Below are 18,111 nucleotides of genomic sequence, written 5' to 3'. Positions count from 1 at the left end.
TGGTATACAGAAAGCATGCGAGTATTTTAGGCTATCACGATGTACTCAACAAGAGTCTCTCATGAAATTACAGTCCAGCAACTACTGGACATGGCTTTTTAGGACCTTGCCTGCCAAGTTACCTGGTATCACTTTTGTCCTGCTTTCTTGGTTTCAGTAGTCACAAGCCCACTTAGATTTAAAGGAAGGGACTGTCAGAGACTTTTCAGACCCTGTTTTTTTTTTTATTTAATATTTTTATATGCTTTATTTTTTTACATTAATATTGAAGTATAGTTGATGTACGATGTTGTGTTATTTTCAGGTGTACAGCAAAGTGAATCAGTTATACATATATATATATACACTCCTTTTTAGATTATTTTCCCATATAGGCCATTACAGAGTATTGAGTAGAGTTCCCTGTGCTAGACAGTAGGTCCTTATTAGTTATCTATTTTATATATAGTAGTGTGTATATGTTAATCTCAATCTCCCAATTTATCCCCCCATCTTTCCCCTCGTAACCATACGTTTGTTTTCTATGTCTGTGATTCTATTTCTGTTTTGTAGATAAGTTCATTTGTACCTTTTTTTTTTGTGGCCTCCACATATATACCCTCTTTTGAAATCACCACATGTATTATGCGTTTCTTGTTTGAGAACCCTAACGTTTAAATATTTTTACAAAATACTGGTATTAAATGTCTATTTTAAGCTAAACAGTGGTTATTGTTCGTACGAAAACTATTAGAATCCTGATGGATTTGCTGTTATTGTTTCCTGTTGGAGACGTTCCTTATCCTTGTTATATGGACAACAAACACAAATAGATACTTAGCAATTTTCCTGACTAGATAAAAAAGAGGATTAATTGCAGATGAAATGAGTCATGGGAAGCTTGACTATATATATGTAAAAATAATTGAAACCAACATTCTTTTTACGTTTTTAGTATCTCTGGAATGAATTTTACAATTAATGTCATATTTTAGTTGAACTCGTAGTCAATTTTCATTTTTAGTGGTGCATAAAACAATGACACAACTTATATATAGCAACTGGCATTTGATGAAATATGATAGTTGCTCTTCACAATTCCAGAATAATCAGAGACACTTAGGATACAATAATATCCTCTATTTTGGAATAAATTCCGTAGAACCAGAAATGAGTCCTGGATCTTAGGTCTTGCTTAAATTGGTCCTAGAAACCTGTTAACCCTCGGAAGAACCTTCCCCCCCTTGGTAATATGCTCGTTTCTCTAATGTGATTCTAGACTTTGAAGAGCAACCAACAATGCATTAGCTGTCTCTGTCAACTGAAAGGCCCCTTAACTGACTTGTTGCTATTGACTGAGATCCTAGAAGGAGGCCTCTGTTAATGGTATATCCTGATAGGAGACAAGGAATAGGTTTGCCAGCATTGGAGTTGAGTCTAGATATAGTACATCATGTTCTAGTCCAATCACTTAGCTTTTCCTGGTGATAGCAACAAAGTGACTTTTGCAGAATGAAGCCCCACATCATGTTATCTGATAAAATATATGCCTGACTGGGAGCAATATAGCTACACATTTCTTGATAATGTTCCTGTCTCAAATCTTAGGTAAAATAATTCATCTTTGGGGGAATTGTATTGGAATTACCTTTAAGAGTGTTTATACTGTAATATCTTTTACATAGGATAAGGCAGTAGACATTGTGTGTGTACGTGTGTGTACAGTTATATATATCTACAAACATGTATGTATGATATATATGTGTAATATATACATACACATACACATATATATTCAGTTGTTATTTAAAAAATTACTGTGTCTAGTATTTGCTGGGTGTATAATGATTACTAATCATCCCTGCCCTTAGGTAGATCACTGCCAACCTCTTGTAATATTGCTTGCTTTCTACCTTTTATGATGAGGAAACATAGCATCTGGTACACTGTAAGTCCTACATAAACACTAGTTAATATTTTTTCACTTTTTTAATTTAGAAAATTACTTTGTATGGACACAAATGGTTAATCAATGTTTTCAACTGGTCATTTTATCTAATGTTTAAAATGTAAAGCAGGGGCTTCCCTGGTGGCGCAGTCGTTGAGAGTCCGCCTGCCGATGCAGGGGACATGGGTTCGTGCCCCGGTCCAGGAAGATCCTACATGCCGCGGAGCGGCTGGGCCCGTGAGCCATGGCTGCTGAGTCTGCGCATCTGGAGCCTATGCTCCGGCATGGGAGAAGCCACAACAGTGAGAGGCCTGCATATCACAAAAAATAAATAAATAAAAATAATAAAATATAAAGCAGTCTTTTAAATGGCATATTCCTGTTCGGAAACCAAAATTACCACTTTCATACATTTTTTGATTGTAGAATATCTTTCAGAATAATTAAATGACCTTTGTGGGCACTCATGGAACAACAACAACAAAAAATCCTTGAAGGCAGGAAACTCATAGCCTCGCTTTAGTTTTTGTTATGTACCCTGCAAATAACCATAAACAGGAGAGTGGTTAATAAATATTATTCAGATTTGGGGATGTGAAATAGGAGATACAGGCATGAACTCCTATTTTTATTACTATCATTATGCTGATGATCCTCTGGCCACTTCTCTCTGGTCTGTGTAATTGCAAAGTTCTTCATATTTTATTCATCACACAAGCTGCTCTGTGCCCATTCTTCTTATGCTGCTGCCTTGCACTGTTTCCAAACCTTCCTAATGAATATGATCTGTGAGCTCCATCAACTTTCTGTCTGTGCCTTGTTCAGACCTCTAAAGAATATGAGACTTACAGCCATCAGTTATGTTTCAAGTACAGAAATAAATAAATAGGGGTTTGTTGTTTGTTCATTAACACTGTGCAAAGCAAGATCACTTCGTCTCCTTCATGATCTCGTTGATGAATTTGCTCACCTATTATAATTTGGAAAAGCTTGATTCATGTAGATATTTATGTAAAGCATTCCAGCTAGGTCTTTCATTTTTCTTCTCTTCTTATCTTTTTTTTTTTTTTTTTAACATAACCAGGTAATGTCTACCAACCGTCAGTGATAGAATGTCATGGACAGAATTGTGATTAATTCTTCTTGTATCTGTGATTGTGTTTATGTGTTTAAAAAAGAAGAAATAGAGCGTTATTGCTGGAGGTGGATCAAAGCAAAAAGATGGAGAAAAAAAGAAGGAATGAGAGAAGTGAAAACAATTGGGGGAAGGGAGAGAGGGACATAAGTGAGAGAAGAGAGGGAAAAAGGGAAGAAAGATGGAAAGAGGGGAGAGAGAGAAAGAGTAAGAGTGAGGGGGAGAGAGAGACAGACAGAGAATGAAAAAGAAAAAAAAGGAAAAGGAGAACCAGAGAGAAGAGGAAAGAAGAAATTAAAAAGAAGATTCAGGCAAGAAAGGGCATGGCAGGGTGTATGTGTTTATTCCTAACTTTCTGCAATTTACATGGAATCTGTATTAGTTGATTAAACAGTAGGAGTGTCTTACATAAGCATTCTCACCCTCTGTTACATGTTTTTCACACAAAAAGTCCCACAAAATATGCCATCGTCAGGAAGAATTTACAATATGGTTTAAAGTCTCATGCTATAAACCATAGTGGGTTAGTTGTCGCCTTGGCAAATGGTAACAAAGACTTAGAGGTGGTTTATCAACCTGAATGATCACAATGGCATTTTGATTAGCAATGCAACATTTACTCCTTTCTCACTTTATTTAACACAGTTATTGATTTATTGAGTGCCTTTATTTCATGAAAGATTAGGAGCTATTGGGGAATATGGATGTGTGAATACCTCTGTGTGCCTATTTTATGTACATACTCATAGGATAATGAGTGATAAATATTCTTCATGCTTTGTGAAGAAGTATTGGAAAATACTGATGTGTCCACCAAACAACCCAGGAAAGAATGCAGGACTGGAGAATCTAGACTTTTTAGACATTTGTGTATAAGTAACAGATGAAATATCTATGAAGGACAAAGAAAAATATTTCATATCGCCAAGGGCCAGGCCCACCAAAAGGTTGTGAGTGGGAAGGATTCTGGTAAAAACAAGAGGATGGATGAATGGAGAGACCAATGAGTAGACACAGAGAGGAATAGGATGGATAGAGGACAAAGTTCATCATCTTCCCATCAAAACAGATGAAAAGTGAGCATGGGAGACATTTGACACAAGAAGTGGGAGAGGGTAACATTTTTTTCTTTCTTTTTTGAGTCAGAGTAGAAGAAAATTAAGAGAACTTGAACTGGCCCTCCCTAATCTTTCCAAAATATGAAACAGAGTTTGCTAAAGAAAATGAACTGCAGTGGGTTGGGGATGTGGGTTAGAGAAGGACGGATAACTTTGGGAGATACTTCTTTGGGGGGTGGGTAGAGAAAGAAGGATAACTGGAGATGGTTCTCTTGGGAAAACTTCTAGGGAATTCATGAGATGATTAGCAGCATCAAATGCACCCTACCATTTTTCTATTAGACCATGACAAAACAGAAGAAATTAGTTCATAAAAATTTCAGTGACCTTTTCCTCAGTTACAAGTTAAACTTAATCTTTGTTATGTATTTTATTCATCTTCTCCTATCATGATATCTTTCTTTAGCAGAAATGAATATAATCTAATGCACATGTTTTGATAATGAAATTAAATCTGAAACAGCTTATTTGTACTTAGCAATCTGCAGTGTCATTGAATAAGAATTTTTCAAAAATAAAAGGGAGTATTTGAACATTTTTGAATAAGGTTCGAACCTTCTAACCAGTGATTCTAAAATTTTAGTGTGCAACATTTCAGCATCACTTTGTATGATAGAAATGGAGAATTTGAAGCTTCACTCACTGCGTGTCTGGGAAAAGATGCTGTGAACCCGTGCTCTTACAAAAACGCCAGATTATTTTGATTAAAGTCAGACAGAAACAACATTTTGAGAAACATTGATCCAAGATTTCTAGAGGGAAATTTCAATAGGTTCCTTATTATATGATGGCCTATCACTTCCTTAGGTATCTGTTAAGCAAAGTTATAGGAGTTCAGGCAAATAAGTCTTAGAAACAATGGTAATCATTGGAACATTTGTGTTTGCAGGTATTTTTGTTTGATTGATTCTTAGGTAAATAATAAATAGACCAATATAATTGGGGAGATAATGGAGTTTGAAATATTCCCAAGATATTGGGAATGCATACTCAGTAAGGCCCTGTGCTTTTGCCAATAAAATAATTATTTGATGCATATTCATAATTTCAACTCGACCAATTTCTATGAATAAATACCATCCTGTTTCTATTTATCATAGGACTAGATTTCATAAGATACAATAAAAATATTATTTGGGGGTTTGGACCCACAAGATCTACATTCAAGTTTTCCTATCTGTGTGATCTTGAGAAACTTATCCTTCATTAGCTTCAATTTATCTGTAAAATAAAAATGGAAAACTTCACAAAGCTGTTAGGAGGGTTGAATGACATAACTTATGTGAACCTTGTTTTGAGTCTAATGGTATGAAAATCCAACTTTCTTCCACTGGCTGGAAAACAGAAAAGGAAGGTATATTCAAAAAAGGGATGAATTTGGAGTTTTCTCCAGAACTGTACTCTTCACTAAACTTTAGCCTTTTTTTTCCTCTTGACTTTCTACACGTTGTTTAAAATTCTACCTCAAATTTATTTTATTCTGACTTGAGTTAAAGGTAATATTTAACATTTTTTTCTCATTTACTACATTGTGAGGGTCCAAATGGCAGGGTTTATATTTATTCTGTTTTTTATACTCTAACCAGGCAAGTGTCTTGTCCAGATACTTTGTCATTTTGTTAAATACACAAATGAAGTGGTACGGGGACACCTTTATGTACGGTGATCTCATTCTATGCCACGTTTATAGTAAGCACTTGTTCGAAGCCTTGATGGGTGTCATTCTCTGGGCCTATCACTAAAGTGACAAAAAAAAATGTTTGATGTCTTCAATGATGGCCTAAAGTGCCAACTATGAATATACCTCTATAAAGACTAAAGGCCGCATAACCATATACGTTCCTGAAACAATTTTTTAAATGTCATCTGTGTGAAATCCTTCTGTGCTGATGTTTCTTTTTCTTGGCGTTTAGTCACTTGTTGATTCACCAAAGAAGAATTTAATTCTTAGCACAAACCAGGAACATTCTACATGCTGAGGATATAGCCATGAACAAGACTTAAAAGCCCTTTCTCCAACTCTAATGACAAATGAGGACCATGTTAAGCAAACAAACAGCAACAAACAAACAAAGTATGATTTCAGGTGGTCCTAAGTATTCCTAAGAAAATAATGGAGTGACTTTGGAGTATTGTAAATAAGGTCAACGGGGAAGAGGTGAGCTTTAATTTCAAGATCCAATGATAAAAGACAATCAGGCACTGTAAAAACCCATGAGAAGTTGGATTTGGGCAGAGACAGTAAACCCAGAAGAGCATCTGTGCGGGCCTGAGGCACAGCCAGTACAGCTGGAGCCAGGGAGGAAGTAAGGCTGAAAAGTTCAGGAACCGGATGTACGGGGCCTTAGGGGCCACAGGAAGACGCTGGGTTTTATTCTTGTATTGAGCTAATATCGGAGGACTTTTTAAAAATTGAAGTATAGTTGATTTACAATGTTGTGTTAGTTTCAGGTGTATAGCAAAGTGATTTAGTTATATATACTCTTCAGATTCTTTTCCCTTATTGGTTATTAAAAAATGTTGAGTATAGTTTCCTGTGCTATACAGCAGGTCCTTGTTGTTTGTTTTATACAGAGGAGTGTATATATGTTAATCCCAAACTCCTAATTTATCCCTCCACCACCCCCCACCTTGGTAACCAGTATGGAGGTTCCTTAAAATACTAAAAATAGAATTACCATATGGTCCAGCAATCCCACTCCTGTGCATATATCTGGAGAAAACTATAATTCAAAAAGATACATGCACCACTATGTTGATAGCAGCACTGTTCACAATACCCAAGACATGGAAACAACCTAAATGTCCACGGACAGATGAATGGATAAAGAAGATATGGTACATATATACAATGGAATATTACTCAATCATAAAAAAGAATGAAATATGCCGTTTGTAGCAGCAAGGTTGGACCTAGAGATTGTCATACTAAGTGAAGTAAGCCAGACAGAGAAAGACAAATATCATATGATATCGCTTATATGTGGAATCTAAAAAATGATGCAAATGAACTTATTTACAAAACAGAAGTAGACTCACAGACATAGAATACTGGAGGATTTTAATCAGAGAGATAAATCATCTGAATTAGACTTTAGAAGTCCCTGTTTCCTGCTGTAAGAATACCTTTTAGGGGATGGAACAACAGTGGGGGCAGGGATTTCACTGTTGCGTCTGTTGTAATCACCTACAGCGATCACTGTGCTTTGGCATGGGTCTGTCATTGACTAGCCGAGCGACCTTGGGCAAGTAATGTATCCTCATGTGTAAAATGAGATAAAAGTATTTACCTCATAGTGTTGTTGTGGAGATTGTCAAACTAGGGTATAAAAAGTGCATATAACTTCCTGATATTTTAAATGCTCAATAACTGTTGGATTTTTTAAAAATTAGGATTACTAGTTAAAAACAGACACATGAGCCTTAATACACAGATTGATTGCAATTCTCTATTTCTCTGATTGTGTGTAGACATTAGGTATTTCCCTGATTGTGTGTAGACATTAGGTATTTTACTTTTCTAAATTTGTTTCCCATTCATTAATTGTTTACTATATTAATCAGTATAGGTTAACTATACTATAGGTATACTATGGTAATAAATAAGCCCCACTCCGAGTCCATGGGTCTTAACACAATGAAGATTTCTTTCTTCTCACATTAGTTTGATGTGGTTACAGGAATACCCCTCCATTCTTGTCACCCCACATCTGGAAACTACTGCTTTCAAGTCTGTCCTCTCAGAGAAATTGTGGAATAAACTAAAGGTCTTATTCCCATACTACAGTGTTCATTTAGTATTATCAGTTCTCACAAATTTATAATAATTGTCATTTTCTCTAGCTGGTCATTTTTCCCTGCAAGGCTCACATTATCTCTATATGTTTTTGGCACATTAAAAAGTCAGAAAGTCTGTGAGTCATTGGGAAGGTGGGTGTTCAGGACATGAGAGCTTCAGGGACCCAGATCCTTGAGTCCAGATTTGCCTTCAGCGACTGTATGACTTTGAACAAGTCATTTAACCTTGCTAGGATTCTTCATTGCAGGTCTTCCAATAAAATATACTATCAAAATGCAAATTATTATTATATTACCCTACAAAAAATTAAAACATTGCAAATAGAATCATTTAAGTTAATCATTTTGTCTACCTCTTTGCCTAACCATGAAGGATCCCTGTGGTACATTCTAGTGAGGTTTGTTCAGTACAGGTTGAAATGACCTCATCAAAGTGATTTTTATCATTTGTTTTGAGAGGTGGTATCATTAATCTTTTATGCAACCCCCTCCTTTCTGGGCTCACTTCAGTTAAATAGGCAGGGAGAAGAGAATGTTGAACAACATTATAAAAATGTTAATTCCTAATGTCACTGACTAGCTCTTAATCACGCTATTAGACATATGTTCTGATTTAATGATCCTAATCAGCATGCAGTCAGACCAAGATTGACTTTGATGAATGTCTGACATTATTTTGTGATATGGAAGAGGTTGTTTTTCTTGTGGTCTAAACCTTTCCGTAGAAATTACATTTTATTTAGAAAGAAAGAGAATGTAAAATACTTTCTTTGGTTTCCAGAATCTTCTTTCCTAAACCAGCATCTGGATGATTTGTGTTTTGATCATAGAATGAAACATTTGGGTGCAGTCATCTGTAATTATTTGTCCTTACAACTTTGGTGGCTCCTTCCTCTTATTTTTAAGCTCAAAATACTTAACTACTGTCAATGAGATAAGATATCTTTAGAATGTGCAAAAATCTCGTTATTTCAAACCGTTGCTTCCTAACGATGCTGTAGTGAAAATCGGATCCCCTTTCCTTGTGCCTCTTACTTGCACCCTTTTCCCTGGTGGCACCATTTGCTGAAGTCCTTCTCAACACAAAGCTTCCAGTCAAATGTCACCATTTCCATGAAATTAAAATCATTTCCATAAACCATTTCTCAGGAATCTTGGACAAAATTCATAGCTTCTTCTTCTGGACTTTCCTAGCATTTTATTCACTTCTATATTTTGACCCTAATCTCATTCTGACTTACATTTCTTTTAGCTGTGTATATGTCCTCTTCCTTAAATGTTATGAACTCCCTAGGGGCAGTGATAGTCTATTAAAATTTGTATAGCTAGGATATCTCCCCGTGACCTTCACACAGCATAGAATCAAGCAATAATTGAATGGAATGATTATATATATGTATATATATAATATAATATACACTCATAATTATATCATTTCTTTTAATCACAGTTTTATAAATCATGCATATACATATATGTATGCATGTATAGGTTTTATAAATCCTATATATGCATATGTGTGTATGTATGTGTGTGTGTGTGTGTATATATATATATATATATATGGCTTTGAATCTTGCGTCACCTAGAGGTGGAGGCTGTGACAGGTGACAGTCAATGATCATCCATGGGAATAGTTTCTCCAAAGTTCTATGCAGAATTTCTAAAGGAATACATGGGTGGGAGCACTGAGCCAGGAGGAGATAAGCCAGGACCCTGAGCACTGGGGAAACTGCTCTCTAAATTTCAGGAAGATCCAAGCACCATATTAGAAGGGGACAAAGGTGGAGTGAGAGTCTGGGTTACCCTGCCAATAACTGGGACTTGAGTTGGGATGGACTCAGAGTGAACACAGACTGGGTTCAAGTGAAGGGATATGCGGCAGTAACGAAGGGTCTTCCTAAGGGACTGCTAAAATGTCGGCTCTAACTGCTTACATTTATGGGCCAAAAGATAGATAATTAGTTGAGCCAAACAGAATTGGTGTTTCTCTTTATCTTCCTCATTCACCGATGTCTCTTTATTTATGTTTCCAACCAAACTGCAGTTGAAAGCAGGACTGTCCTTGATCACTGTGTTTTACTTCCTTAGAATCCCTACAGAATTTTTGTATGTGGTTGATATTTGCTTTGTGTTTTATCAGTGATTGCCACAATAATGCTATACTGCCAATTGCCACGGCTCAGTGGCATAGAGTGTTCAGGACTTTTTTTCATGCTCACAGGTCTGAGCGTCAGGCAGGATGGCTGTGCTCCGTGTGCCACATCCTGAGGTCCACCATCTGGATTGTGTTCTCCCGTGTGTGTGACCATCTGGATTGTGTTCTCCCGTGGTGTGGAGAGAGGCTGTGACCATCTGGATTGTGTTCTCCCGTGGTGTCAGAGGTGGTCCCAGGAGCAGTGGTCTAGACTGAGCTGACATGCCATCATTTCAGTCTGTGTTCCAGCGGGGAAAGCAAGTAGCAAGACCAAGACATCAGTGGGGCGGGGATATTTACTACTCCCATGAGCCCACTATAACACATGCAGGAAATCCAATTTCTCCAGTGGCCAAAATTTGGAGAAAGGGTGCCGATTCTCTTCCTGACTACATCATTAGAGTCATGAATGAAAAAAAATCAGTCACCCTTTTTGATCGTCAGTTTCTTCATTTGTTATGTTCCAGCTCATACTTCTTGGGGGAATAATCACAAACCTGGGACATCTAAGAGGAAAATTCTGCTGTAACCCTCCTGCTCTCAAATATATGTGTGTGTTTCTTCTTTATTCTCTATATTTCCTTTTCTTTCTTCTTGCTCATTGATATTCAATCAGTCAAAACAGTTTGCAACTTTTATACTAATTGTCAGACATGAGGAGGGGATCCCAAGCCTCAGTGACACAAAGCACTGGTAGATTCAAAACAAAACAAAGTGTTGAGCGGCTACGGGCACTTCTAGGGATTTAAGGCACCAAGTAAGAATTGGTAAACCTACTAGAAGGCAACATTTGCACCAGAGTGTACACAAATTGGTTTTTCAGAATTGAAACCATTGATAATAATGCTATTAATAAGATCACAACTTTGATTCTGCTTATAAACAAAAATAATTCATGATGACATTGAATTTCACCATGTGATCAGGATTCTCGATTATGGAGGAGAGGTCTGGGAAGTGCCAGGAGGGAGAAGTGGAGAGATTTCTTCCCATATCTTGTGCCCAAAGCCAACATTCGCAAACATCTGAACACACAATGTTTTACCCTTGTGTTACCTGGACTCACACACTGGGACGATCCACCTAAGCTTACCTCAGTCCTGAAAGTGCTTTTTGTTCTAAGTAAACCCACCAGACTTCTAGGCCACTTGAGTATGGCTTCTCTGAACTAGTGATTAGAAAGAAGGCAATTCATTTGAACTAGTGTCCAATGACTTATAGCTGTTTGGAAATAGCTTAAATGGATTTGTACCGTTTAGAATTATTCTTTAAAAAGAAGATACTAGTGAACAGACATCTCTAACTTGGATTCTAACTTAAAAGCTAACAAAGGGACTTGAAACATTTTAGACAGTGTGAAGAGTAGTATTTTGGGGTGAGTATAGTCCTTCAGGCTGTCTGCCCCCTGACTCAGCACCCCTAAGATACTTTTGTGTTTCTTAGTATTTGTTTTATCTTCTTCTCATTACTTACAGGTTCTTGGAAAACCCAGATTGTCATTCTCTTCCTACTTGCCTCAGTGACTTCCATAAAGATGTTAGTAATGAATGCAATTCAGAGAAAGTTGTTGCTATTTGTATACATGAATAATTTGTAAATTATATGTTTGTACATCAGGAGTTGTATATGAAATCAAGTCTTGACTAGGCAGAATTCCAACCTAGCGCCATCCTCAGACAAAAGTTACTATTCTACTTTAAAATGATAAATCATGAAAAATGGCTCTCAATAACTACTTCTTTCATTTTTAAAAAATAAACACATATTAAGTGCCTGTTGTATGCCAAACAGAAACAGACCAGTGGTTTCCAAAGAGGAACTAGGCCTAACCCCATTCAGCCTAAGGGTGTATAACACCTCTATCTCTGCCTACATCTGTTGTTTTGGATATCTTATCATCTTCTGGATAATAATTTTTATCTACTTAAATATTCCCAATTATACAAGATAACTTCAACAGATTTTACTAAACTAAACTTTGCAAAGAAAAAAGAATTGAAAATTGACAAGGACAAGACTCAAAAATAGTTTTCTGTTAACTACATAAACCAGAAATTAGAGGTTGCATCCTAGCTTTGTATGGGTTAAATATGACATACAGAGGGATTTCATTGGCCTATGCAGTATTGACCTTCATAATATTTCTTTTGTCCAAATTTTTGAACTTCAAATATTGTGACTTCTCTTTAAAAAATTCAAAAGATATGGTAACCCTGGCGTTAATCTTTGTCATGACAGAAATCAGTGTGGGGTAAGACAGGGCCACCCTGTCCTCTGAGCCAACACTCTCCCCCTCACCTTCGTGTCCACCCCTCCCCACAGTCTACCAGAAACTGAGGACTAAGGTCGGGCTAATATTGGCCCTCATGCTACTATTTATCGTTTTGTAGTTTTAAAAGGAAGTTAATTTTTGTATCTATATATTCAATATTTTTGGTCTAAGGTCTAGCCCAGTTTACTCAATTGTGATGCCTGCCTGATTTGGTTAGCATTTGAGCTTGTGACCTTGAGTCTAAACATTGTGATTAATCAATATCCTATTATAGAAACGCTTTTCATGGAAGTGTTGTTTATATGAGCACATGTATATAGATATCTCTTTATGTGTGTGCATATATAGAGAGAGAGATAGAGAGAGAGAAATAAAAGAAAGGAAGGAAGGGAGGAAGGAAGGCAGAAAGAAAAAGAAAGAAGGAAAAAAAAAGGAAGGAAGGAAGGAAGAAAGAAAGAAAAAGGGAAAGAAAGAAAGGAGAGATAACAGAAGTGAAGGAGAAAGAACAGAAGGGAAAAGAGGAAGGAAAGAAGGGAGGGAGGGAGGGATATATATACATTGTACGTATGTATGCACATATGTATATATATATGTGCATACATACGTACAATGTATATATATCCTTCGAGACATTTTCATCTCAGTTTCTGTGACATCCTCTGTGCTATTTCAGGCTTGCTCCATTCTGACTTGTGAAGCATCTTGTCTTTCAGATGGAACCCCACTGACCTGGTGGATCGGACGGTCCAATGAAAGACACCCCTACTGGGGAGGCGCCCCTCCCGGCGTTCAGCAGTGTGACTGTGGCCTAGACGAGAGCTGCCTGGACATTCGACACTTTTGCAATTGTGACGCTGACAAGGACGAATGGTAATGGGCGTCCTGAACCCTCTGCACTCGTGGAGGATGCCCACGAAGGGATGCACAAAATGTCCCCTAAGATAAAAGAGAATAGATGAGAGATTCCATATGAACTAGGGCTCCTGAATAAGGGTGATTGCTTTAACTTTGGAAATTTCTAGTCCTCGTACTTTCAGGGCTATTGCTGAAGTTTTTAACACATAGCGTGTTGCCACACCATCACCCCTTTATATTCTGAACATTCCATTTTCAACAGGAGAATGAAATGTAATATTTAGCTTTGTGATTTAGTCAGCATTTCTGTAATGTGTAGAATATAGGCTTTGGGAGAAGGTGTGGGAGATAGGGATGTGTAATTATACAGACTGTTTCTTTATTCTCCCATTGTCCCACTGATGATCCAGTCACTGGCCTGCCCTATTATTGCCACTAAAAATAGAGAAAAGAAAATTTATATTTATTAAACACCTATTTAATCCTCATAACAAGCTATTAATTCTTTTTTTTGTATTATTTTTTATTGAAGCATAGTTGATTTACAATATGTTAGTTTCAGGTGTACGGCACAGTGATATATATATTCAGTTTCTTTTCCCTTATAGATTATTACAAGATATTGAGCATATATCTTGTAATAATCTATAAGCATATATCTTGTAATGATCATACATTTCCTGTGTTATACAGTAGGTCCTTTTTTATGATTTTTAAAAAATTTTGTATTGAAGTATACTTGTTTACAATGTTGTGTTACTTTCAGGTGTACAGCAAAGTGATGCAGTTATACATATACATATATCTATTGTTTTTCAGGTTCTTTTCCCATTTAGGTTAATATAGAATATTGAGTAGAGTTCCCTGTGCAATACAATAGGTCCTAGTTGATTGTCTATTTTATATATAGTAGTGTGCATAAGTTAATCCCAACCTCCTAATTTATCCCTCCTCTCCTCTTTCTCCTTTGGTAAACATAAATTTGACAGAGAAAACAAACCTATTAATCTTTCATAATTTTCTCACTTTTGCACCTTAAGGTAGAGGAATGTAGATTACAGAGAGGTTAAATACTTTTCTCAAGGACGCACAGGTCTATTAAGAGGTGTATCCAGAATTTGAATTCAGGTATAGCTGAGGCCAGACTCTCTCTTCCTTCCCCACAGCAAGTTACTTTTGTAGATAAAGTTTAGTTTTAGTTCTCATGGCCATCACATGTAGTTTTCCTTTGCCCTGCAGGTCAACTGCTTATTTTTTTTACTGTACTGATTATGAAAATATGCACAGAACATTTCCAAACCCACTTTGGTTTTGACTGAATTTAAGACATTCTTTGGTTTTGGCTTTATAATTGTACTCGCTTCATCAAATGCTGCTCAAGTATAGTTAAGAATTCCTATGTCAACCTGCTCTCAACCTAGTGGAAATGGCTTTTAAGTACTTTCCCTTCACTATTTAAATTGATAACAGCAGGAATGTTTCAAATAAAATTTTAGGTCCACTTGAAACTCAGTTCAGTGAGGAAAAGACCAAGAATGCGGTTCCATCAGGTTACACTAGATGGACCACAGCTTCAGAATGTTGTAGGGCTGATTGGGCCCCAAGTCATGTGACCTGAGTCTGATCTCAGAGAGACAGCAGTGAGCAGTCTTGAAGCAGGATCTTAGTTCCCTGCCTAGGAATTGAACCTGAGTAGCCTGGATGAAAACTAGGAATCCTAGCCACCAGTCCACCAGGGGGTAGAGACTGGGAGCAAAATTGCCCTGGCTCTTGCCCTCATTTGAAAGCAAGGCTGTTTCAAGGAGGAAAAAACTACAGAAACAGGTACAAAGTTTATTCTTAGAAACACAGCACAACATGTGGGAGAGCACACAGGGAAGCAGTTTATTTAGACAGAAGCAAAACAGGAATACACACCCAGGGAGAAAGGGTGTGGGCATTCTCCCTAATGAGGAGGACCACAGTAACAATGTGCTTAAGTCATTTATGTAGAGGCAGTTCTTCTGGGTCTTTGTTCTCCTCTGACCAATTATTTTGCTTCTTTTCCCACATCCGACCTATCTTAGGGCCCTTCCCAATATGCGTGCACATCTTTTTGCCAAGATGGATTCCAGCATGGAGGCCTTTGGGAGCTTTGACAAGACTTACTATGGGATGGCGCCCCCTCCCTTTTTGACCCCAGAGGAGCCTCCCTGCACGTGTGCCGTTGGGGAGGTCTCCTTGACCTCAGGAGTGATAGATGTGGTCCCCCTATCTCTTTACTCCAGCAGAGATCAGCTCCTGCCATTAACTTTGTCCTTGGAGTGTTAGGGAAAACAGAGCTCCAATTTACTCCGTTTGACAAACTCCCCAGCTGCTCAGCCCAGGGGCCCAGCTATCTTCTACCTCAGGTTCTTTCTCCTAACATCGCGATCTTCACAGGGGTCAAATCAGATGCAGTTGACTGGACTTCTCCATTTTGTGCACTCCCACTCTACCCTGCAGAGCCCTCTATCACATCTTGGAGGCCGACAAACCAAAAATAACTCTTGTTCTGTTCGGAGACTGTGTCTTTTTTAACATTATATCCCTGAAGACCTACTCTCTGTAGAGTAGAAGATGATGGTAGTTAGCTGAATAGATGAATGTAGAAGACCTTTGAGGAGGAGGAAGGATCCCAAAATGGCACCTACAAGCTTGAGAGATGTGTGGAAAGGCTAAATGGTTGTGTGGCCAGGAAAACATAGTCAAAATCCTCTGCAACCAGCAGCTTAGATTTGCTCAGTTTATTTTGATTTTTTTAATTTCCCTTCACTATGCTGACATTAGAAATGTAAGATTCATAGACTTACATGGAAACATGTTCATTTTATTCTGTATTATCAGAGAAGTTGGTAAGGGGGGTAGAATATAAAGAGTTATTGAGAAGGGGAAGTATTTCTCCTAAGTGCCTTCAATTCTCACTCGCTTGTTGGCTGAATTCTTGATCTTTGCTCACTGTTTCCTTTCCTTTGATGAAACTCTTTCCATACCTAATTATGCCTCAGTGCCTTCCCTTCCTAGAGTTCAAATGACCATGCCTGGGCTTAATTTAAGGAACACTGAGGAGCAGGGCTGGAGAATCCCATCACATCACTTAAAAGTGGAAACTTAGACCATCATATTGAAATGCTGCTACTCTCTCTTCTCCAAGACTTCCCACTGATCATCTCTTCTACTCTGATTCCAGCCTCTCCCTCCTTTGACCTTCTTACTCGTTCACTAACCTTTGAACCCCTCCTATTGACTTCATCATTGAGGTTGTGCTCAGAGAAACTTTTCCTCAACTCTGGTGCCGTCATACCTCTTCCAACATGGATTATTGCATATTTCGTAAGCCTTTCCTCTTCCTTTAGAGCCAGGGGAAAAGCCTCATCATGTGCCACTTTCTGTGGCCAGCAACCTTTTATTTAATTTTAGATGTAGGTTTTGTTCAACAATCAACCTATGAAGGATCAAGAGAAATGATCTGAACTTCCCTTTGTAAAGATGCCCACTTTACCATGGCTGTCCTAGAGTTATGCTGAATATCTCATATATATATATATATATATATATATATATATATATATATATATATATTATACAGTGTATAGTGTATAAAATACTAAGAACATTTCAGTGTATGATTGTTAAGTGACAATGTTTCCTAGGAGTTGCAATATAGTAAACTGCTATCTACTAAATACTATACAAGCCTAAAATCAGTTTTCTGGTTCACTTTACCAATCCAGGTGAGATCAGGAATTTCCTTTTATCATTCTCATGAGGGAGCAGATTCGGATTTAACTCTTCTAGATTTCACTGTTTTAGGACAAGTCATAACCTGTCATAGACGATTCTGGAAAATAACTTATTATAGAGGCAACTGTACGTACTATTCCAGCTGACATTTACTCATATATCACACGTCTAATGAGTGCCTACTCTGTGCAGTCAGGCAGTCTGCTGTGCAGAGAAAGTCAAGGGCATTACAATCCCTGCCCTTGAGGAACTCGCAGGACAGTGGAAAAGAAAAGGCTAGTTATTTAGCAGTAAATGTAACAGTGTGATGACTTCGGTTATAGACAGAAGCACACATGTGCTTCTGTGTCAACCTGGGGTGCCCATGGGCTGGGAGTTCGATTTCAAGGAAAAGTGTAGTTAATTTCTGAAGGATCAGAAGAAGTGAGCTAAAGTTAGTGTAGTACAGGTAGGTGCTGCCATGTATTCAGACACGGAAATGTGAAATAATATAAAAATCACTACTTCCCCCAAATATAAGTATCTTGGTATAGTTTGTGCACAGTTTTCCTGTGGGGAACTTATAGGAGATGTAGGCAGGGAAGAAGGTCAAATCCAGATCATGAAGCTTCTTGTATGTGAAATAACAATGAGAGAGCTTTGCTTTGTCTGTAACAGGGGTTGTGGACATAGAACATACATTCAGAGTGAAACACAGCAGAGCCTTGTGGAAATGCATTCATTATTTAAATATCCAATTCTATTATTTACTACAGAAAGGTAAAGCACAAAAGCTGGCACTACTATGAAATGGTCATGTTCTTTAACATTCTTTCAACCTGATTCTTAGATAACATGTGGTCCAGCTGGGTTTCCATACATTTCAAACTTTTGTTTCAGACAAGCATGCCCCTTTTGGTGTCCGGGTGCTTCTAAGAAAACTCAAACAGTTTTACCTTATAAACTTCCCTTAAGTTTCTGCTCTTGGTAAAGTTAGTCAGAATACTGATGTGGGCTGGTATAAACAAACTCATGGTCACCAAAGGGGAAAGGTGGTGGGCAGGAATA

At 37.6% G+C, this 18,111-nt stretch overlaps 1 protein-coding gene across 1 annotated transcript in view; it reads left to right on the top strand.

The window, feature by feature from the left end:
• CNTNAP5 (contactin associated protein family member 5) overlaps positions 1 to 18,111 on the top strand; it is an 880,239-nt gene that overhangs the window by 708,494 nt on the left and 153,634 nt on the right. Inside the window, exon 14 of the mRNA XM_027082570.1 lies at positions 13,161 to 13,317. Within this exon, the coding sequence (XP_026938371.1) occupies positions 13,161 to 13,317 (157 nt within the window). The remainder of the gene's footprint in view (positions 1 to 13,160; positions 13,318 to 18,111) is intronic.

This window comes from Aethalodelphis obliquidens, unplaced genomic scaffold (assembly GCF_003676395.1).
Source record: "Aethalodelphis obliquidens isolate GAN/ISIS:26980383/991018 unplaced genomic scaffold, ASM367639v1 scaffold47, whole genome shotgun sequence".
Lineage (NCBI taxonomy): Eukaryota > Metazoa > Chordata > Mammalia > Artiodactyla > Delphinidae > Aethalodelphis > Aethalodelphis obliquidens.
Note: the sequence above shows the minus strand (reverse complement) of the source record. Positions and strands in the feature narration are given on the sequence as shown.